Below are 24274 nucleotides of genomic sequence, written 5' to 3'. Positions count from 1 at the left end.
GAAAAAAATCAAGCAGCTTAGAATAACCTTTCCAGTGCTGATCGAACATGTGGCACTGAAATCAGTAGCTACCTAGAGAACTAGGTATTGCTCTGGTTGAATACCTTCTTCTTTGCCCCTCTGGAGATAGAAGTGGTTTGTGAAAACAAGATTGTTTATCTCAACTTGAGTCCCAAGCAAGCATTTGTTTGGAATCATTCACCCATTCCTTCCTGAACAGCATAACAAATAGTCAAAGACAACATGTGCCAGCGAATGGCACCTTGTCATAGTACAATTCCCCACTTTGAACCTTAGCGTCCAAAAGATGGGGTACCAGCATGAATTCCTCTAAGCTCAATTACCGGCTTAGTACTTGTAGCGCTGCCACCAACGAGGCATTCCAGTGCCTGGTACATTCTGGTCCCCTCAAAACCTTGCCTGGGGACCTCCAAGACCCAGACCTTCTGGATCTTAACACAAGGAAAGTAAACTCTTTCCCTCACCGTTGCCTCTCCCAGGCTTCCCCTCCATGGGTTACCCTGGAAGATGACTGTGATTCAAACTCCTTGAATCTTAAAACAGAGGAAAATCCACCTTCCCCCCTCCTTCTCTCTCCCCCTCCCAGACTCTCCCTGAGAGAGAAAGTAATCCTAACACAGAGAAAAATTAACCTCTCTCTCCCCCTTCCCTTCCTTCTCCCCACCAATTCCCTGGTGAATCCAGATCCAGTCCCCTGGGGTCTCACCAGAATAAAAAAAAACAAAACAAACAAACAATCAGGTTCTTAAACAAAAAAAGCTTTTAATTAAAGAAGGAAAAACAGTAAAAATTATAATTTGTAAATTTAAAATGGAATAGGTACAGGGTCTTTTAGCTATAGACACTAAGTATAAAAGTACAAATTAAAATTTTTTCAGCAAAATACCAATTTGAACTCCTCCCAGCCAAATACACATTTGCGAATAAAGAAAACCACCATAAGCCTAACTCGCTTTATCTACCTAGTACTCACTACTCTGACCTTATAAGAGCCTGCATCGGAGAGAAACCTGGTTGCACATGTGGTCCCTCTGAGCCCCCAGAGTGAACAGCACACACACACACACACACACAAACTTCCCTCTCTCAAGATCTGAAAGTATCCTGTCCCCTGATTGGTCCTCTGGTCAGGTGACAGCCAGGCTCACTGATTTTGTTAACCCTTTACAGGCAAAAGAGAGATGAAATACTTCTGTTCTATTAACTCTTACTTATCTGTTTATGATACACCTGTAGCCTGATCTATCGATTATGTATGGGCTGACATGCAATCCCCCACAATAATACACCACCCCAGGCATCCAGTGTTATTCAGCCTTCCTAAACAGACACTGCCACTTTGGGTCTGTCTGCAGTGCCGCCGGGAGGTGTAATGCACATGTGCTAGCGCTGCTTGTGCATACTAGACATAACAGGGTGGATGCATCACTAGGGATATAAAGAAAATAAGTTAAAAGGTTAAAACAAATAAAATTATATCATTTAATTGGTTACCTGAGGTCGCTCCGGCCGATGCAACAAGGTTGGTCCTCGGGCCCCTCCGGCCGACGCACGGGGGTTAACAGTTAAGGCCGGTTAACTCTTTAACCTTTTACACCCTCATGCGGCACACCTACGTACCTAGGATCTCAGACAGTATCTTCAACAGAGATAAATTAAATTGCTCCTGAAAATTCTCTCTGCCAAAAGGGTGTGTGTGGAAGGGGTGAGTAAATGGCTCATCATCCAGCAGGAGAAATACAGCTGTTCTAAACAGAGATGAACTACACTCCCAAATGATCCACAAGTACACTACCGGCGGTAGCAGTTCTTCACCCTCTCCACGGCCTGCTAGTAGAACTGTAGGAGCTCTGAAAAAACCCCATGAAAAGGGGTAAAATCTCTTTAAAAAAAAAACAAAACAAAACAAAAAAACCCCACAAGATCACAGTCTCAGACTTCCGAGGAGACAAGATGCTCAAGTAAAGGATTTTGTCTTCTGATCCTTTATTCTCCGCTTCCTTCGTGGCAGCTTCCATCTCCCAGGAATCCTACTGCTAAGGCATGGCATAGCTGATATGCCAAGAACCATGCCCTGAGTGAGGACCATCTACTTTTAATCCGGAAGGCTGTAAACTGGACTAGGATCCCATGAGGTCACAACATTTGGATTAGAAACTTGTGCATTGCAGAAAGTACTCAGCGGGTCACCATTCCCTCAGAGCCAGTTCTGAACCAACGAGGCAGTCCCGTCCCTGCAGCGGTGTGAGACTCATGTCTGGGAGCGTGCATGTTTGCACACAGTGTGACCAGGGACAGCTTCCGGTGTGCCTGGTGCCTGTCCCAGCAGGCAAGGCTGGGAGCAGCAGAGCCATGCCAGAGGAGCTGCCTGCACGAGGCACTGACAAATGGTGGCCTGACAATGCTGATGCTTTTGCTGCTGCAGTTCTTGACCCAGTCACTTGCCATGGCCCTGGCTGGTCTCGCTCGAGTCCTGCAGCAACAGGGATATAAATTCTGTATCCACGCAGGGCTCTACCAACCTCCCTTTCGCATCACTCAAATTCATCCACTCGCATATACAGGTGTAAGGTGAGGCGTGGTGCCTTTACTAGGACACTTCTGACCAGCTTTTATGCTACCTTAACTGGTGAACTCAGCCAATGAAGTGTTTCATGTGCCTTTAAGCCTCGAGAACTTTTCTCCCCTTTCCTCTCTTCTGCCTACAAGATGCACATATATAACAAGGCAAGAGACCAACTGCTGGTGAGTGGGGTTAATGGGCAGCATGTTGAATGGAGACATAGGGACTCATCCTGAGAGAAGCACAATTTTAGTACAGAAGCTTAGCCAGGAGAGGAGCTCGCTAGCTGTAGTAACAAAGAACCCTTGTACTGACCGAGCCTGCACAGAAGAACATCTGAACTTCTAGCTATCCATTAAGTTAAGATGGGATTTACTGCACTTTAGTAACTGCAGAACAGGCACCACCTAGCATTTGTATTGACTCCACTGTCACTTCAACATGCAAGGGACCAGAAACTCCTCTTGATGTGCAAGGTAAATGGTCATAAGCAGAGAAGAGAGATCGCTCACTGGCTTAAGTAACCAAACAGTCCTGCACAAGAGGGGAGGGCTAGGAGTGGCAATGGAGAGCTGAGGGACCATCCCATGACTCTCACTACAGACATCCTGTCCATCACCAACACAGACACTTCCGGCTGGAGTTGACCAAGAGATGGGACAAACTTTCACAACAACTCACTAGCAGGGAGGCCCTTTTCCCCTCTCCCCACATGTGAAGCACTGAGCATGTGCAAGATACTTAGCAGAAAGATTTACTGTGGCTGGAGCCAAAACTTAGGAGATTTATAACATTCAGCCTTCAGATCACTTTCTAGAAAGACTCTTCACTGTATTTTGGCTAGGGGGTCTTTGCAGCCAGTCGTTTTTCTAATTGATTCGTTAGCTCTCCAGTCAATTAACATGTTCAGGAAAATCATTAGGGTTCAAAAAGGCCTGCTCATATTTGACTCCATACACTATCTAATCGAGGGCTTCACATCACACCAACGCCATCTGAGACCAGAGTTCGCTGCAGCTAATGAGCATCTCATCTAAATGCTGAAGTTTTCAGGATGCACTCTCTTTGGTCATTTTTGCTTCACTTGCCTTGAGGTGGGAACCACAAGCTCTTTGATAAGTGCATTGCGAGGAGTTGCCTCGTTCCATCGTAGCTCCTCTAGATCCTCAGCCAAAACATTATCTGAAACCTCCCACAGCAAGGATCAATCAATAGCCTCAGGGCTCAAACATCAGCTGGCAAGAGAACTAAGCCTACCAGCCAGAGACTGGACCCTACAAACCCAGAGTCTGACAGGGTAAATCCTGGGGTCCTTACACCAGCCACATCCAGGGGTCAATAGCCTGGCAAGAAGCACAGGGCTGGGATTCCTATTAAAGTGTGACCCTTGGGGGGGGGGGGGGGGGCGGGAGAGAGAAAGAGGGGAAGGGGGATTTTTGTATCAACCACCAGCCTGCAGATGTCTGAAATGTGAAGCCCTCACTCACAGCTGCTGGTGTTTGGAAAGGAAAATAAAGCTCCTTCTCTCCCGCTGGCTCTGTAGGCCACTGGGACTCCACTACTCTGCTTTCAGGCTGCTGCCAGGAGAAAGGAGTCTCCTGTAATCTAACCCTTTCACCCCCCCCCCCCCCAGCCTCTTCCCTTGGGTTTCCCCTCCACAGGACCTGCCCCCTTCCCTACTACTCAGTGTTTCTCCCACAGGAGCAAGTGAAGACAGCAAGGCTCTTGTCATTTTCTCTGCTGCCTTCCAAATCCTGAGTTTATTTAAGTTTATTGATAGCATCTATCCATGATCTAGGCACCTATAAAAATATTAAACACAAAGGATAAATATCCCTAATATGCAATTTCACCGCCTGAAGACACTTCACAGTAGCCTATCACTAATGCAGTTCCTAATTGCTTTTTGCAATTAAAGATCTATCATAGCTCTCAATATAACCTGCCCTTAATCATTCTCAATACCACCACCTCAGCCCTTTTGCAGAACACCCTCCAGATGCTTGGTCAGACCAAAAGGAGAGGGAAAGGAGAAAGTTCCAGGGGCAGGGAGACTGGCCTTCCTGTACCGCCACCTTTCACAACATACATTGATAGCTAGAGCACCAACAATGACTGCAAGTGCACAGGTATCATGTAAGCAGACAGGTGGTCTCTTGAAGACCAGGGCTCAAACCAGGAAGTTTTATAAGTCAACACCAACTTACTAAACGAAACCCTGAAACCAACCCTGAACCCACACAGATCTTGGAGAACTGGCACAACGAATGCTCTCAATGTGAAGTACCCCTTAAACGGTAAGTCACATTCTGGGCCAAATTAAGTTTAAGAGATCTTAAGGAGCAGCTCTATGCAGAGTGTTTTGCCAAAGCCTTGTTTCAAGGTGGCAAAGGCACCCCATGGTGAACCTTATGCCAGGCCAGCTAAAGGTAGAGATGACAAAAGCAGCCTTGGCCCCACTTCTGCTCCCTGAGTCTGCTCCTGGATGCTATGTGATATGAGGACCTGAGTAGTTCACAGTCACTGCACTACCTCCATAAATGGGACAAGTATGATTTTTGTTCCCACAACCCTCTTCTAGGCCAGCTATCGCTCACCCAAGCCCCAGGTCTACCTAGAGATGGAGTAAGTTGTTAGTCAAGTCTGATGAGATAGACTGAGGCGGAGGGTAATCACGGTGCTGAAGGCATCGTGGACCGTGCTTCCAAAAGTGCTTATGTTCATTTTCAAAGGAGACTTAGGTTTTCTAGTCTGACCTCCTGTATAACACAAGTCACCCACGCCACGCAGCACAATACTGGAATTACACCAAAGTAAGACAGCCCACAAGAAATTCAACTATTATATGCCACAGACAGCCGACAGGAAGTACCAAAGTGCACCAATGCCTGAGACTCCTGCAACAGCAGGGGAAGATTAAGTGTGCTATACCCAGATAATCCTGGCAAGTGACCTACACACACTGGTGAGACCCCTGAAATGCATCAACTCCCCCTATATATTATAGGCCAGAATTTCCATTTGCACTGAACAGCGCTGTAAATAAAGTTCACATGCTACTTTGGGCAGTTTACATTCACACGCTACGGTGCTTGAGAGGGACTCCAGCTTACAAATGCTACATATTGCTGAAGGCGTTTTGAACAAAGGCCTTTCCTGCAGGGAATGTGCATAACCAACAGCATTTTAGCTGACAAGGTAACTACTCTAAAGAACCTGCTGGCTGCATGACAAAACGGTCGAGATAATTTACTAGCCCAAGTACAAAAAAAACAAAATAACAAAAAAAACCACTACTCTGCTTGCTCTTTACCATAATGACTGAGAACAAAAAAAGACAGTTTGACTGGCAAACAGTTTTGTACGGGTGCTGTAAAGTTTTTATCGAACTCTCATTGTAACACCATGCAGCACTGACTATAGCATGCACGACAAAGTGATACTGCATGTATGTTTTAGCCACTTTTCCAGCTCTAAAGAGTTCAAATATTAGAGGAAGCATTAGCTACATTATGAAGCTATGCAAAAAGGCCCAGTGATAAAAACTGTGGAAATACAAAGAATTCTGTGATATTAAACCCTCAATCAGACCGCTACTCCCATCAAGCAAAGCACACACTAGAAGGCTAACTTGCTGTAACAAAGATTTCACACACATCTCCAAGGGGAGGAGCAAAAACCAAGAGACCTAAACATTCCAAAGCCTGAGCTGCTTTGTTAAGCAAACTTATGCTACCATTAACATAGCAGAAACCACTTTGACTTGATACATAGTGAAAGCAGGATGTCCATAAAGCCCAGCTCAAGGCGACTGGGACTATTACTATACCCCTCAAAAACTGGTATTTGGGAGAAACAACTTACCTTCAGTAGTCAACCCCAGACATCAAATCTCTCAAAGACAGGCAGCTGTTGTAAAACCCAGCTCCTTCACATAAAACCTTATCACAAAGAAAGCTGGACTATCAACAGCAAAATCAAAATGAGAGAAAGTATTGGCTGGTATCAGGGCAGCCTAAAACAGTCAAGTAACACGACCCCAAATCCCTAACTCTCCTTTGAGACTCATGTTCTACACATACTGCTGATAAGTCACTCACTGACCAGTCTATCTTGTACTCCATGGACAACCTTGTATTGTCTTTACTGCATTCATTTCCCACCCCGCACCCCACCCTTGAGATCCACATTTGCCTCTTACTCCCCCTGCTTTTGTTCAAACTCCAGCTTCCTAGGTAAAAGTATTTTGATGCGTTTTGCTCCTTCTTGCGTTGCATTACATCAGCAAATCAGAAAGCAGTTTGGTTTGCCAGGATTCCAAAAGGGCCTAGAGAAATACCCTAGCACCACAGAAAATGAAACACATTCTGCTTGGCTAATAAGGCCAATCTTTGAAGCAAAAAGGAAATCCTACCTGTAATACACAAGTTTAAATACTATTTATTGGGCTTGAGATTTGCTTTGTGATTATGGCACCAAGGAAGCTTGTGGATCACCTATAAAAGGCAGGCGAAAGAGAAACAAATTGAGCATCAGTGCCTCTAAAAACAGGTTGGCTTATTAATTTATTTTTAATATCACAAAACTACTTGTAAATTGCACATCCTCTCCAAAAATAATTGCCTCCACAAACCCAGGCCATAATTAGGAAGCTCTAGCTAGGACAAAGAAATTCTGAAGTTTTAAAAAAATTATTTGCAGGAGGGACGGTGCATGCGCCAAGCCTCGAAGGAGCCGTCTGCATTGTTCTGGATAATCCAAACAGTTTTTGTTTTGTTTTGGAATGCCAGTAATTCTAGTGGCAGGAACAGCAGCTTTACGCTCAGAAATGAACCAGCTGGAGAGCTGCAGCCTCATGAAATAATGAAATGCCAAACCAACCCCTGCATCTTCCACAGTCTCTCAGGTCACCTACCAGATTAGAAGGCCTGTTGCTACGGCAACCATATCTTGCAAGTGCTAGCTGAACTTCCCCATAATTCTTAACCCTTTAACTAGAACAAGAGGGTAATGCCAATAATGCGATACACACAAACTGGGGGCTACTGTTCGTTGTTAACAAGCCAGAAATTTTTTTTCTTGATCTGTTTTAGCCATTTTCCTAGAAACTAACAGTACTGAATATAAAAAAAAAAAAAATATCTAGCAAACTTCAAAAGCATCTGGCAAGGCAATGAAAACAAAATCAGGTTAGGCATATGAAATATGAACATGCAAAGCAAAATGGAATTTTTACTGCCCCTCGTGGTCAGAATTAGTGGACTTGTATTACAGAATATGGGTAAACCCTTCTGTGGTAAACAGAAGGCAGACTGAAGCCATACTAAGGGTGACAGATGGCCAGTGCTGTACTAGCACCTTCCAGTTGTCTAAAAGAAACCCATTGCCAAATGACACGGTCCCCCTATCCCTCCCCACCAAAATAGTTTCACGGCAAAAGTGTCACAAAAGTACACCAGTGATGCTGCACACCCGCATGGCTCCACAGCAAGCTCTCCCACTCGCAGGTGCGGAAGAATTTTGGATCTGCCCAATGCTTTATAGAAGTACGGTCAAAGAACGAAGTAGAATGCTGGCACTGCCAGATGTCTTGTCAACTTCGTATGCAATTTGAGAAACAGGGGGGACTTGCTAGGAATTCATCCTAGCTGCAGGAAGAACAAATTATCAGCAGGTTTTAGTTGTTTACAGGCCTTGAAAGAGATCTTAAAAAAAAAAAAAAAAAAAAAAGAGGAGTAAAGTTCACACACTAGACTATCCCAGGCATTTCACAGTTCACTGGGAGCAGCCGAGTGAGGGATCCCTCTGCGGAAAGTTTGTTTTCTGCCTCCCTCCCTCATGCGTGTAGCAAATCCACTTGCTTGATCCAGATCACATCTGCCCCTACAGCCCCCACACATCATGACAGGGTGAACCGGACCAGAATCTTATCAGTTACACTCAGCTGCTGATTCCAGCAGCTAAGCAAGCACTGCATACAACAGCATCAGCATGGGTGCAATCCTCAGGTAGGGAAAAAGAGGGAGGAGAAAAAGGCCAAAAGGTTGAGTGCAGCACTAAAGGGCGATCAAGCAGCATGTCACAGAGGGGGATCCAGTTCAGTCCTCTGCTCCCTAACCAACAGGAGCTAAAAGTTTTGAGAGGAGGGAGGATACAGCCCAAGGTCCCCAGTGGATCCCCTTCTGACCAGCTAACAAACAGCATGTTGGAAAGAGACTCACCTGCTCTGTGCTGGAAAGGCTGCTGCCAGGCACAGCTAAGAGAAGGGGGCAAAGAGCACGTGTTGGGGAGAAAACAAGGGTCCCAGAAGGAACTCTTCTTTGGAGAAGTTGAGAGCCTGGAACAAAAGGGACTGAACTAGAAAGAGAGGGGGGGAAAGATGCACAGAAGGGAGAAGAAAATGGAGAATGGCATAACTCAAGGGTGAAGCTAGAGAAGTGCATGAAATCTTTAAGGGGAGGGGGCAGAGACCAGGAAAAAGAAAGCACATGCTGCGTTTTAATAGGACAGAGGGGTAGCCAAATGCACTCAGAACCCTTTGGAATCCTTCCCCCATATGAGAATGTGCAGTAGGGAAAGAGGCGGCCCTTCCCTCCCGCCTCCAAGCTAGTCCCAACAAGCTCCTGGGAAAGCGAGGTGAATTTCAGGTTTTGCCTTTGGTCAGCATTAAGCACTGCTGAGGGGAATTACGTTGTTTTTATTAAGTTAAATAAAAGGGCAGCCTGTCTACGAAGGACAGAGATGCTGGGATAGAGATATAATGGCAACGGGGCTAGGGCTGGGCACTGCAGCCACTGTTTCTAGTGTTTATCGCTGGGCTGCACACTCAACCTGAATCTGGTAATCTGCCAGCTCTTATTATGTAAGGGATACAGATATGGAATGTTTGAGAAATTACCCAACGGATTCTAAAAGGGACAGGCACCCTGCAATATCATCAGCTACAGTAAAAGCTTTAACAGGGCTGCCTCGCATTCCCAAAGATAACACTCAGTGTACACCTAAAAAAAATTTAAATGATGCCTCTGTTACTCACCCCCCGCACCTCAAGCACTAATTTGACAGTGGTGACGAGGAGCATTTGGTCTGCAGTCAAAGCAATTTAATACTCTGTCATTCCGGGAGTCAAAATCTCTTTAGAGAAGAAAAAGCTTTAACTGGCAACAAACATTAACCACGTAATTGCCAGATTCAAAATATCCTGCACCTGCCACGGTGCAGAGCCCAAGCAGTTATGAACAGCCGATTTCAGACATTTGTTAGAACCTCAAGAGGTTGCCCTGCCTATGTGTGGAAGTGAGACGGTAGCTGCACAGTTCTTCTCATGTACCATTGTTAGAGATGTTCCAGAATTGCAGGGTCCTTCTTCCCGCCTCGACCCCCTTCATTCCCCCCGTTGTCCCCAGGCTGCTCTCGGATGAGACAAGCTGAATGCCTCAAAGTTCATTCTAATTCATTTCACATTAAATGAGTTTGGATGAGTAGCACCTAGTGGTTGTCAAGAATGCAAGTGCCATACAGATGGTAGTGAGAGAAGACTGTCCTGCAGTCGTCCTTTCAAGCAAAGTCATCACTGAAGTCTGAGATTTTTACCTTGACCCTACATGTTTTTTGGAGGGATTCATTTCACAGCAAGCCTTGTAGGATGAATTCCTGAACTCCAGGGTGACCTGTGGAGGAAAGTACCAAAGTCTGGTGCTGATATATACCCAATGCCATTAAAGTCAGGGAAGCAGCCAGACAGCACATGGACATTATTAAGGGACGGGGCTGGAACCTGATATTTTTACTGTTGCAGCTTATTTTAGGAGAGAGAAAAGAACCCATCTTCAGAAACAGCAAAACTGGGCTAACAGTTCATTGCAGCACTTCCTCTTCTTCAGCTGCAAGGTTCTCCTTCATCACACTGCAACCACCACCACCCTTCACAGCATCTCACTTGACTTCTTTACTGGGTCAGTTCAAACTCCCCCCCCCCCACCCCCCCGGTCTCCACTGGCCTTTCACTGAACTAGTTTCAACCATTTAAATAGTCTGTCCGGCAAATGTAGAAAGGGCCAAACCATTTTAAATCACTCCCAGACACTGTGCTGTAGCTTTAGGCCCCAATACAGGGGTAGTCAATAGGGGGATCACAGGCCAAACCCAGACCACCAGACTCTTTGGAATAGACCCTCGCAAAATCTTTTTCATTATTATTTTCTCTGGAGTCTGGACCTTGACTATACCTTTACCAAGAAATCTGGACTTTGACAAAACCTAATTGACTACCCCTACCCACAATGCTCACTAGGCAGGTATACCTCGCTCAAAAGCCCAAACCAGCTGGAACTGTGATCAACAAATGCTGTCACCCAAGACCAGTGAACATGTCCTGGGTTTCACCCGCACCAGTTGTGGAGTGGAAAGAATCCAGGTTGCATGATCACTCTGCATCAGGAGCAGTGGGCACAAAGCTTTGGTGAAGGAGCACTGGGCCACTCTGCCGCATGCAGCTATCCACCTGACCCAAGAGCACAAACAGCAACAGTAGCCCAAGTAGGTTTGTCTTGCAGGATAATGCAGGCTATTGAGGCTTGCCCTCTCTCTGAACTACCATGCCCCAGTTGACTTGTTCCTCCTTTGATATCAGTGTGTACCCCCCCCATTACACACACACACACACACACACACACACACACACACAGTGTTAGAGGAATGCTGTTCTCCAAAACACACTACTACAGAAATGCTCCCCTTTTTAAACACAGCTCATTTACCACATTATATGACTCTCTAATCGAAATCTCTTAACAGCTTAAGACAAAACAGATTTAAACACAAACTAGCAGCCTTGCTCAATTCCCTCCTCCCAAGCCATACAGCTTCTTTACGCGGCCCTCTGAGCCTAGATGATATGCTTTCTCTGCAAGACAAGCCTGGTCAGGGGAGCCCTACAGTCCTGGCTTGGGAGTTACAAATGCACATAGCTAGTAACAATTCCATAGGTTATGATGGAACAGTTTAGTTCCTCCCTCTCAAACACACTCATCCCTGCGCCTTGCCAATTGGCTTAAGCAATAACTTAATTAGCTATATATATCAACACTAAACATCTGTAACCAGCAAAATTTACAACCAGAAATAAAGAGGAGTGACCTTCTCTACATTGAAAGACATTTAGGTTCTTGTATTACAGCTATGTGGACAGGCAAAATTCATTGTCTGTAATAGCTGCCCTTATAACCAGATTAAACACAAAGGCATCAATTTCATATTCCTTGACCTAACGATGTGCTCCCTCCCTTCCATTACAGTAGCCTTCCCTCCTAGACGAACGGGCAACTTTCAGACAAAACCCACCATTTCAAATTCAAAAGCTAAGGTTTATGCATATACAGATCTCTCCTTCCCTCCTGGAGCTGAAAAACTCAAAGCCCTCTTCCCCAGCTGCTGTTCATGGATCCCTAGCTGGTCATTTGCTGGCAGGAGTGCTACCTATGGTACTTATATGGCTCCCACTAATGTATTTAGCATCAAAAATTCCTCTGAGGTAGGGAAAGTACTATCATCCCTATTTTACAAACAGGGGGCTGAGGGACAGAGAGACTAAGTGATTTTTCCCAAAGGTTCCCCCAAGTTGGGTGGAATGGGAGACCCACCCTAGCACCCTAGCCACCAGTCCATCCTTCCTCTCCCAAAGGAAGTGACCTGGGTGACAACATGGTGCTAAGATCACGTCTATTTCATTAAGACAACTAAAAATATGTCCATACTTTCCTAAAGTTACTCTTCCACATGTGCATGTTATACAAACACGGACAGGAGGGGAGGTAGCATGTGTGATCACAGGCAGGAGGGAGGTAATGTACAAAAACACTATGAAGATGTGGTACACACAACTGAAGCCCTCTCCAGCATTTCCACCAGATAAGGAAGGGTCCTGAGGATTAAATTATTGTTCTGCAAATACCTGATCCACAAGCTATGTACCTGGTTCCTTCAACCTTCCAGAAATAGGAGGATAGGGATAGTTTCATGTTCACTTCATCAAATGTGTGTTCCCGAAACAGATTGCAATTCAAACCTGCATCTCCCTGTTTTTCTATAAGTTGTGTCCAATGGTCTGCTCCTAGCCCAAGAATTTCAAAGGGGTCTCAGAACTAAAACAGAGATGTGCCACTCTTACAAAAAAAATACTAGGAAGTCGCAGACCCTGCATGTTGAGTGCACTGCACACCAGGGGCTCCTTGCATCTCTCTGTTCCATGCACAAGCTCCCTGTGTGCCACCCTCCCCCTTGATTCAAGGACATGCTGCAACACCCCCCTATGCCAGAGTCTGTGTGCCCCCCCCGCCCCCACATTCCCTGCTCTCCAACGTGCCAGGGTCCTCCGTCTTCCCCCAATGCCACTGGCTCTCCCTTGCCAGGGTGCTTCACTATTCCAGGACTGTGCGTGTGACCCATAACCCCCTCTCCCACTTCTTTCATTTACTGAAATCCTCCCCCATATGTCAGTTCTGTGCCCCCCTCATTCTCAAGGCTCTGCATGTGGCCCTATTCCACTCCCCCTCCCATTGTTCTCTTCCTCCCCCACCTCCCTTTCAGCAGGTCACTAAACTCAATAGGATTCTGACCACCAACGCACTGAATGTCCCCTGAAATGATCGGACATGACATTTTGCCGTCCCTGTATTACCTCCATACAGTGCCATGCCTTCGAGTCGGCAAAGTTTGTAAGTCTTACGGTCAACAGCGCAACAGTACCCGAATGATATTTTAAAATCTCATATTGAAGGTGAGAAAGGGCAAAAATACTTCTTTTCTAAGCTGCTAATTAACGTACCGTGGTCCTTCTGGGAAAATAAATAAAATAAATAAGATATTTCTGTTCCTGATTGTGTGTTCTTCATGGGAATGATGAATGAGCCCTTGTGTAATGAAGGTTCAAACAATACTATTTCACCTCCCCAATCATTTCCTACAAGGCATGTTCACTGCGAATCAGCAAGCCAAGCAGTGACAGCCTGTTATTTTCATCAGATTACACTAAGTGTACACTGCACTCAGAGCCTTCTTCCACCCAGAATAAACCATGTGCTTGAGTGAACTAACTTGCTGAACAGCCCCTAATTGCTTCCCCCACCCCCAAACCGATCAATATATTTGTAACGAAAGGAAGGAGACACAGGAGTACAACTAGTTGCTGAGAGGGGGGACCAAAAGGGAGCAGTATGCCGTCCAATTCCATCATTTCCAGCAATAAGACAATGGACTGCAGGAGCTACAAACACGCTAGAACATATTAAAGCTGGACAACGTGGAGAGCAAATCGAGATGAAGCAACATTAAAAGTTAAAATTCATTAGCTGGCACATTGACAGAGAATCCATTGTACTGCACAATGAAGCAATCGAAAGTGCAAAGCCTTTATATAAGTAATGCTGAAAACTCCTTAATGACTGCAGGTAAAGATAGATGCTCTGTTAAGACATGCCATGACACCAACCAGGCTCCAAGAGAAGAAAGAGTAACGCTTCTTTTAACACAGATCGTAAAGCTCGTCTGTGCTGGGTCCCATAAGGCTTTAAAGAAAAAAGCCTGGACTAAAAAAAAATACGAGTAGTGTTCACCACTGCCCAGCGTTGCAGGACTCACTGTGAAAGCTGCACTTTCTTGAAAAAAAGGGCTTTGAAACTAGGTTGAAGGTTTGCTCCTGGACACCAGCCCAGTACTGCATCACTCACTACATTTCTGATCAAGTCACTACAGTATCGCTGATTTTTCAAGGCGTGCAAAAATACATGCCTGGGATAAAACCCCAGGCGCAAAACCTGGAGGAGGAACATTAGTTTCAAGCCACAGCCAGCATCTTTTTATTAAACGGTGCCACTTGAGTCCCCAATACGCATCGTTTCTGCCATGAAACAAAAACCATGCATCTTAGGTACTCCTATGGCTCCTATTACCACAGCAATGAGAATTTCACTATGATGTATTTATCCTCACCATCCTTGTGATACATGCAAGTACCATCATCCCCACATAGTGATGGGAAACTGAGGCGCAGGGACATTAAGTGGCTTGCCCATGGTCACAGACGTAACTGAACCTGGGTCTCCCAGACTAACACCCTAACCACTGTTCCATCCATCCTCTCCTAAAGGTTATTTTCCTACATGTAAGACTTTGCAAGAATCTCAGGCCTCAGAATTACTCTAAGGCTGTAGAGGAAGGGATTTACACAGCCAAGATGACGAAATCAAGACAGCAACAAGATGTAGATAGTCATAGTTGACATTCCAGTCATAAGGTAATCACAAACTTGTCCCCAGCTTCTACAATGAAATGAGCTCTGGTTGTCAAAAGGGGTTGGAGGAGTAGTACCCAAGCCACTAAAAGAGTGGAGAACACCTGTTTCCCCTACAAACTGCCGTCAGCTGAAGAAACTTTCCACGTTCTCTAACCAGGGCTTCAAGGTACATGGTAGGCACCTTTGAAAGGCCTGAGAGAAGGTAGATGATAGTCATGTCAAAAAAGAAAATAAACTTTGGAGCAGTGACCTGTATCCGTGGAGCAGGAAGTCCAGCGGTCTTTTCAAGTGTTAAGGATGATCACCAGCAGTATAAGAACAGCCGTACTGGGTCAGACCAAAGGTCCATGTAGCCCAGTATCCTGTCTACTGACAGTGGCCAATGCCAGGTGCCCCAGAGGGAATGAACACAACAGGTCATCAAGTGATCATCCCCTGTCGCTCATTCCCAGTTTCTGGCAAATAGAGGCTAGGGACACCATCCCTGCCCATCCTGGCTAATAGCCATTGATAGACCTATCCTCCATGAATTTATCTAGTTCTTTTTTGAACCCTTTTATAGTCTTGGCTTTCACATCATCCTCTGGCAAGGAGTTCCACAGGCTGACTGTGTGTTGTGTGAGGAAATACTTACGCTTATTTTAAACCTGCTGCCTACTAATTTCACTTGGTGACCCCTAGTTCTTGGGTTATGAGAAGGAGTAAATAACACTTGCTTATTTCTTTTCTCCACATCAGTCAGGATTTTATAGACTATCATATCCTCCCCTCCACTCGTTAGTCTTCTCTTTTCCAAGCTGAAAAGTCCCAGTCTTACTAATCTTTCCTCATATGGAAGCCATTCCATGCCCCTAATCATTTTTGTTGCCCTTTTCTGAATCTTTTCCAATTCAAATACATCTTTTTTGAGATGGGTCAACCACATCTGCATGCAGTATTCAAGTTGTGGGCACACTATGGATTTATATAGAGGCAATATGATATTTTCTGTCTCATTATCTATTCCTTTCTTAATGATGCCCACCATTCTGTTCACTTTTTTGACTGCCGCTACACACTGAACGGATGTTTTCAGAGAACTAGCCACAATGACTTCAAGATCTCTTCCTCAAGTGGTAACATGGAATTTAGACCCCATCATTTTATGTTTCTCTACAAACAATAAAGTACCTGAGATGAATATTGCACAGGGTTTCTTGCAGCATCTGATACTGGACATTGCCAGAGACTGAATATTGGACTAGAAGGAACCTTGATTTTAACCCACTCTGGAAGTTCCTACATTCACAGAGCAATAGCCAAGGCCATTTCCTACCTTATGCAGCAACATACAGCCCTCTTGCCCTCCTAAAATGGCTGTGCCATTTCTAATTCTCTATGTTGCTTCACACAGAGAAACATCTAACAAGGAGCCATTCCACATTGAACGGGTAACATGGGAACTGCTGACTGGAACCGGTCAATAGCTCATCTAATAGCTCACTATTGAGATGTAGCCAGATATGTCAGAGGAGAAATGGAGAATCCCGCAACCTACACTTGAAATAGCAGCAAGACCTTTAGCTTCCACCTAGGTTCTGGGCACACCTACAGTCCCAACTCAGTTCCCTTGCTTCCTGCAGGGACGAACACCACAGCACGCTGCACATCAGGGAGGGAGGCTGGGAAAAAGGAGAAACTCCTTCTGTTCTACCAACTGCATCTGGCTGGCACTTGAGACACATTGGCTGGCTCCCAAAACAGCCATGTCTGGTCACTCAGCTGGAGATTAAGGTCACCAGGGAGCAGGTGCAAATGGCAGAGAAACTTAGGGAACAAAGCCACACTTCAGGACTGCTTTATCATCTGTGTTAAAACTCATGCTGCGGTTACTCCTCCAATTCAAAGTGGCAACTCTGTCACAGTTCAGGCTCTCAGATAAAAGCGCATGGCTTCACCTTGCGATCCTGCAGGCAGATGGGCATAGGCTCCAGGAGACAGAACCCTTCTATGTGATTTACACACAGACCCCAGCTGCGCCTCTGGGGCGGGGGAGGGCGGGGATGGGGAAGGAGAGGAAGAAAAGGAGAGGAGAAAGGAAGAACCTACAATTAAACGTCTTACTTTCCAGGCATGAATCCATGCCAGTAGGGACACAGGAATCTGGTCACTTCCACACACCCTCCTCAGATCCAGTCTCTGCCTCCCCTCAACGATGAGCCCAGAAGACATGAGCACTGGAAAAACAATTACATTAATAATGCCCAGGGCAGCCATCATCTCCACTACAGCTGGCAAGAATGAAGGCCATGCTGCTGCTTTGCCGAGTCCTATAACGGGGCACTGGGTCTCACTGGCATGCAGTGACGGAACACTGGGGCAAATCACCAGTCATATACACCAGCCAGTTAGCACTGCCACTCGAACACTGGCTCCTCCACCTAGTAACCCAAACTGCTCCCACTAGCAGCTGCAGCTCCATCATGGGCAGGGGCTTGCCACAGAAGGTGGTGGGGACCCTGCCATGTTACATAGTAGAAAAACGATGATGCTGAGGGACTGAGGGCCAAGAGGAAAAGTTTGAGGAGTCAAACGAAAGGTGGAGATCTAAGGCCTCTGAGCAGATACCTTCTGCTGCCAACTAGAAGAACCCACAGCCATCTAGGTGCATGTGAGAAGTTGTGTTTGATGGGGATGGAGGCGTGTAGAAGGCAGGATGCTGCTTGCCACCATTTTGTTAGCCCTAAGGGGAAAGACTAATCAAACTCAGCAAGAAGCCTGTCTGTTGGCTCTAAGCCGTCACCCGCTTCTCAGCCTCATCTCCCCTTCAGCCATTCTTTTGGCCCGAGTGCCCTACCAATGCCATCCTACTTCCTGTCACATGGAGGTTGTGGGTTACCACAGCAACAGAAAAAACCCTTCCGGGCACAGCTAGTCTGCGGCAGTGCCCATAGTGTAGATGCGGCCTTTGTCAGCTCAGAGCAATGCGTTTCCAGTGCACTTTGAACCATGCAGTTGTACTCAGCCTTCAGAAGAAAAAGTTGCTTTGCTTGGGGTATTGCTGGGCTCCAGCCACCATTTCCACTTACGTTGTGCCCCATCTCATGTGGCCTCCAAACTGCTAATAAAAGCCTTCTGACCCCAAATGGACAGGCTACAGCATTTTCTGCAAGGAAGCTCCCTCCCCTTGCTGCTGCTAATTTTGTTCATTGCAAAAAGGCCCTTCTTTCCCCTTATCCCTTTAACTTAATTGTTCTGTCCAAGCAACTAACTGGATAAACTGAGCTACGAATTCCTTACAGTAAATAAAAACACACTTTCATGCACTCACCTGGCAAAGCAAACAGGAGGGTTCATTTGACTGACTGGCATTCTGAGCTAGCACTATCTACTGCAGTGGTTCTTAAACTTTTGTACTGGTGACCCCTTTCACATAGCAAGCCTCTGAGCACAACCCCCTTTATAAATTAAAACACCACTATAAATGCTGGAGGCAAAGCAGGGTTTGGGATGGAGGCTGACAGCTCATGACCCCTCCATGTAATAACCTCGCAACCCCCGGAGGGGTCCCGACCCCCAGTTTGAGAACCCCTGATCTACAGCATCCAGTACTTTCATTGTGTAACTTCCTTAGCACCTTGCAAAACAAGAATGATGCTCGTTTTGCAGAACAGGAAGTAGAGGCAACAGGATGAAGTGATTTGCCAAAGCCCATGCAGAAAGTCAGTGCCAGAGTCAGAGTTAGAACCCAGGAGCCCCAGGCCCAATCACCCAATCTGCCCTGCTGCCTGGAATCACTTGTTCCATATTACTCACCCACCCTGGGCCAAACAGCAGAATCGTAAGTGCTCCTCACTGCCCGGTCCAATCACACATTTATCGAGCATGCTAGAGCTAAGCTACAGACTGCAGCGAAATAGGAACTTAATTTCAAGTTTATTTGTGGTAGCTTTGCCTTTCAAATGTAAGAATTTGGATTAGCAGCCTGGACTTGCAAAAACATCTTTCAGATAAGAAAGCCAACAGTGAAAGCTACACATTTTTAAGAACAAGTTAAACACCCCCCTCTACCCCTTGGGTAGGATGGTACTGCTGGCCATGTCCCCTTGCAAGGCAGGTTTCACTTACAAGTGCTCAGGTAAGACAGCACTGGCTAGAACACATCCTCTTCTTTGAAAGTTTTATTTGTATTTAGAAAAATAATCAGAGGTGAAAGCTCAGCCTTGTGAAGCTGCATAAAGTAAACTCCAAAGCACAGACAGCTTGGGGGGGAAAAAAATTTTTACAGGCAGTAAAGATGGGTCGCAAACGCTGATTTTCACTACAAAAAGCTCCTGCATCCTGGGAGGATGAACGTTCAAGATCAAATATTTAGGGGTTTACACAAACATTTTTTTTAAAAAGCGTTAGCATAAGACACAGCCAGAGGTCTTCCTTTGGACTTTATCTTGACACTACAGGCTGCAGAGTCATTGCCTTTATAAGAGACATCAGGAGCAGTTAAAAACCCAATCCCTTGGCAACCAGGCTGTCTCCCTTCTGGACCTCCTCCTGCCCTCTTAGTAAAAACAAACCCAGATGACAGCTCTAGTGCCGCACCAGGCAGAAGCGTATGTCAGCAGGATGGCATGAACGAACTGCGTGGGTTGAAGCAACACTGCACACAGCCAGCACCCAACAGCAGAAAAAGTGGCAGAGCTGTAAAAAAAAAAAAAAAAAAATCTGCATTTTCTGTAGATTTCTTTGTGCTCCCACCGCCTCCCTTCCCTTCCCCCACCTTAATCCCCAGGGCAACAATCAGTTATGCAAATAACAAGCCCTGCCCCCACTCTTTCCACACGCCAGTCTAACTGCTCCGCATCTGCGCCACGTCCTTTGCTCACAAGCCACAGTGTTTCTATTGTTCGGCCCATGCAAACTCTATGCCACAAATGTTCCCTTTCTAATCGCGATCGTCTCCATCTCTCACTTTCCATCAGAGCGTCTCTTCAGATTTAACCTAACCTAGTCTTTATTTTAAACAGGATTTATAAGGGAGGGGAAAAAAATCAATGCTCTAAATGCCCCCCATTAAGCCAAGCACAAATTTAACCCATTATAAGCACCACACAGAAACCAGGAGGCAAGCTTCATTTAAATAAAAATATCCTTGACCTTAGCAAAGAACTGAAATAAAATACCAGTTTGCTCATTAGGATTTCATGATGGATGTTCCACTCCTAAAGGAGGTCCAGCGCCCAGTATGGTACTTCTGACCTGACAGAACTAATACATTTCGTATTAGGGAAGCAACCAGAAACATATATTTGAAACCCGTCCACGGGGATGAGACCCACACATCAGCTGTAAGAGGTTTGCTTAAACCAGAGTTTTTAACCACGCCCTTTAGACTCCAGTGGAGAAAATTGGCAAACGGATCTTAAAATAAAAGCGGTTCAAAATGTAGACAATGGATCTTAAACTTTTCATATTTTTGCAGCTCATAAAGAAGGAGTGCAGATTTAATATTCTGGTTTCAAACTTAAGTCAAACACCCACGTTAGGTTTTTTGTTTTTTTTTTTAAATATCTGAGCTTGTTGGAAGTAAAAATATTAAAAGTTTATAAGGAGAAGGAAAAAGAATTATTGACATTAGGCACCCAAAGATCACCCTAGGAGAGAGGAGACTGTTCTTTTAAAACCACACTAGCACTATTTAAACTGAAATGCAAATACAAGCATCAGCCCAGCGAAGGCAAACTCTGAACCGCCGCTTGACAAGCTACTGCTCACTTGAGTATTTCTCCTTAAACAAAACAGAGTACAGATGTAGATTCCCTAACCTGTGTCCAGTCTGAAACATCAATATGCCAAAGAGAAACCTACAGATATGAAAACTGAAGACTTATGGTGTCAATAACCTCAATTTGTACTACAGCTTCCATCACTGCTTCTACCAGCCAAAGCAGTGCCTGCTCTCCAAAGAGAGACGAATCCCAAGCAGATAAGGCCGAGACAGAAATCAACTTTTTAAAGACCATCTGTCTTTTCATGGCAATTTCCATGAATTAAGAGGAGTGACGAAGGCAGGCAGTCCTGCGGGTCAGAAGAGTGTTGGATGGCGCCATGCAAAGCATTATTCTCCCTGTCAAACCCAGCACCATTTCACTAACCTCACTATATCACACCACTTCGCTCTCCACACAGGGGAGTCCCATTATTCCAACACAAGCAGTGTCCACCAACGCATGTTTAAACATTTATATCTTTGGCCGAAGACTGGATTTTCCCTTCTGCTTTCATTAAAAACGTCCTTTAACACAACGCGCATGCCTCAACGACAAAAGAAACTCACCACTGCAGTACCACAGTGCTTTTGCAGATGGACCTGTGTCACCCTCTACTTCCAGAGTGTTACCCAACCAGCTTCAGTGCCCTCAACATGTCTGCTGCCCAGAAGCCGCTAAGTGACACTTTCTGTGCTTACGTCCACACCTAACACTGTGTGTGACATTGTGAAGCTGACTTGAGCGCCAGTGTAGACAAATGGTAGCATTCCCACTGCCTCTCTGAGAGACGGATTAACTACATTGATGGAAAAACCCTTTCTGTGGACAAAGGAGGCATCAACACTACCGTGCTGTAGCTGTGCCGCTGTAATGTAAACATATTCTCAGTCTCTAAATTTCACTTTAGTCTTCATTGGAGCAGGGGGGAGGGAAACACACAGCACCCAAAGGGCTGAGAGCCCAGCTGCGACGCTGGGCATCTCTGAGGAATGCAAAAGCACCATAACTTAACTGCCTAAGGCTTAGGTTAATCAACTTCTCAGGTCCACTGCATGCACACAACACAGGGCTGGAGCAGCTTGGGAGAGGAAGGCTGTAGGACAGGCGAGATGGGGATAAAGAGGACAGGAAGGAAATGATGCTCTGGTCATATAAAAACAGGGAAGGAAATCTTAATTTTCCAAACAGACTAATCCACATGAGTTTGAAGGAGAAAGCCCAAGGTTTTCAGTACACACCGATCCTCACCTTGCAGCCTCCTTGCCAAAGCCGACAAAGCCCTGTCACTGAGAATGGGCCCCACTCTCACCAGCTCCTTGGCAGATAGATCCACTATTGAGGCAAGTGGCAAAGATCAGACCTTCAAAGCCACGGACCTTGTATATTTTGAGAAGATAAATTTTCCTGTCAAGTCAGGGCAGGGCCAGATGGGGATGCTTTCTGCACCAGGGAAAGGGAAAGTCAGCCAAAGCCACATTCTGCTAGAATCTTGCAAAGTGCTCTAATGCTGCAACTACACACGGGGAGGAGAGACCACAGTATTCATTCTCAACACCCTTGTTCTGCTCCATGCTCTCGCTCTCCCAGACTGTGCATCGTTGTGATCCGAAAAGACACGAACTCCTGCTCATCCTCAAGCAGAATGTGTAATTTAACTTTCTGGTCAGCAAATAAAAGGTGTTAACTCAGTAAAGCCAAGGAAACCTCTAAGCTGCACAGTGTGCTGAACTGGTAAGGCAGCGGCTACTCCTTGCTCCTCCCATCCTGCTGTCTCAGGGCTTAAGCTTGCTACAAACCTCACTCATCAAATCACCCCACCCCCACAGTTAGCAGTAAACCAACAGCCTTTTCAGTTTAAGGAAACAGCAGCACTCCAGTCTCCGGCTCTGTTTAGAGGGGTTGTTTTTTTAAAAGGCTTTCAATATTCTTCTGTTAACTCCCCTCCTACCCTCAATTCTGAATCTCGCAGCCTTTCACCAAACGGGGAAAGCGCTCACTAAGTTAATGATCTTCACAATTATTCTGGGATCTGAATCGGTCATCATGCACAATTATTGCTTCAACTCTGCTAAAAGCCCAGCTGACCCACTCTTTTCTGCTCATATAAATCGCGGCAGATTACAACATATATGTTTACTCAGAAAACTGGTGAGCAGGTTTCAATGCCCCCTCCTGACAAAAGAAGCCAGCGAGCGACAGATGTGATTGAATTTTACTTGGTTATGGCTGTGCTGTGACAGATTAGCTGACTCATGGGAAGGGGTTTACCTAAGTTGTCTGAAGAACTGCATCCGCTCACTCCCCGGATGGACAAAAGCTATTTGGTAGGCATGGATAGAAGATGGAAAGCTGGAATAACTAGCAGAAGGTTCAGAAGCAATCTGCTTTCTTTCTACATGTCCTATAAAGGTTATGAAATGCACAATTACACACCGCTATCTCTGGGGTTGGTGGATTATTTTAAAAACGGCAAATCTGAAAGGGTACTGTCCACCTTCCCCAGAGATTGTACCACACTGGCTTAAGTATTTTCAACTGAAAAAAACACTCTACCATTGTTATAATATATTACTTCTGTTTGAGCACCTAAAGGGTAACCTCCGATTGAGGAGACAGACCCCACTGCACGAGGTGCTGTGAACAGCCAGAGAATCTATGCTCCCGAACAGCTTACAAACTACTGTATATGGAGAAGTCAGAGGAAAATCAAAGACGGAAAGGAAAGGGTAAGGTCACACAACAGGTCATCAGTAGCACAACTGGGAACACAACCTGTCTGCCAAGTATCAAGTCAGTGCTCTGCCCACTGGACCACACTGCCTCGTAAAAAAAAAAAAAGAGCGTGGGTCGCAGAGCCTTTAGTCTGCACAGGCAAACGTTTCTCCCCTTGCATTTGCTTTGCAGGGATTTGGAACTGAAAAAGGAAAGTCAGCAACAAGCTCTCTTGACAAAGTTCTCTCTCTCTTATTCGGAAAGGGAAGTTTAAGTCACTTTTGATTCTACCGTATTTGGTAAATAAAATCACAAACACCAGCAACATATCAAAAGTTTATGCTTTTAAAGGGCAAGCTCCGCTCTGAGGTTTCTGCTAACCAGCAGGAACCATTAACACAAAATGAACTCTATCTGTGGCTCTCTGGAGATGAACCCTCAGAAAGACTCCAACTGCACAGTGCATCCAAAGCTGTATGTCAGGCGTCACTCAGACACTGGACTTTTGATGTTTACTTGCACAAGAACATGAAGAACCGAGGCAGTTCTATGCCCATTCTCTTGCAGCTGGACTGCAGTCAATTGGATGAACCAGTTTCAGCATTAAGCTCTCCTCTCCCATTCTTTAATCCTCTACCTTTACATGGTTCTTCAGGAAAGGAAATTACCCAACAGTCGTATAGACTCCGCCTCTAAAACCCTGTGCAGAATCCCTGCTTGTGCCCAATCAGTTGCCCTTCAATTTATTCAGCATCTAGGCAAAGGTTACTTTTTATTCCATTTTACAGGCTGTTGCAGCTGCAGCATGCAAACACACATGCAGTGTTCTAAAAAACCCAGAGTATTTGGTTAGCTTCCTAGGATTGGCCTGCAGCTGTTTTCAAACAACCTCTTGCTCCATTGAAAAGAGAAAATATGTAACAAAAGGTAGGAGAAAAT

General features: G+C 45.5%; 1 protein-coding gene across 12 annotated transcripts in view; it reads right to left on the bottom strand.

Annotated features, from left to right (window-relative positions):
* Window positions 1–24274, bottom strand: part of SSBP3 (single stranded DNA binding protein 3) — a 136157-nt gene that overhangs the window by 98305 nt on the left and 13578 nt on the right. For 4 of the 12 annotated variants that reach the window (XM_050963516.1, XM_050963518.1, XM_050963521.1 and 1 more), the window contains exon 5: window positions 19455–19553. The exons of 6 other annotated variants lie outside the window; for them this stretch is intronic. In XM_050963516.1, the coding sequence (XP_050819473.1) occupies window positions 19455–19553 (99 nt within the window). Of the gene's footprint in view, window positions 1–19454; window positions 19554–20035; window positions 20112–24274 lie in introns of all 12 variants that reach the window. 2 more of the 12 variants (XM_050963527.1, XM_050963528.1) reach the window with 2 other exon arrangements.

The sequence above is a fragment of the Gopherus flavomarginatus genome, chromosome 7 (assembly GCF_025201925.1).
Source record: "Gopherus flavomarginatus isolate rGopFla2 chromosome 7, rGopFla2.mat.asm, whole genome shotgun sequence".
In the NCBI taxonomy this organism is placed as follows: Eukaryota; Metazoa; Chordata; order Testudines; family Testudinidae; genus Gopherus; species Gopherus flavomarginatus.
The sequence above is the reverse complement of the archived record's forward strand: the minus strand, read 5'-3'. Positions and strand labels throughout refer to the sequence as shown.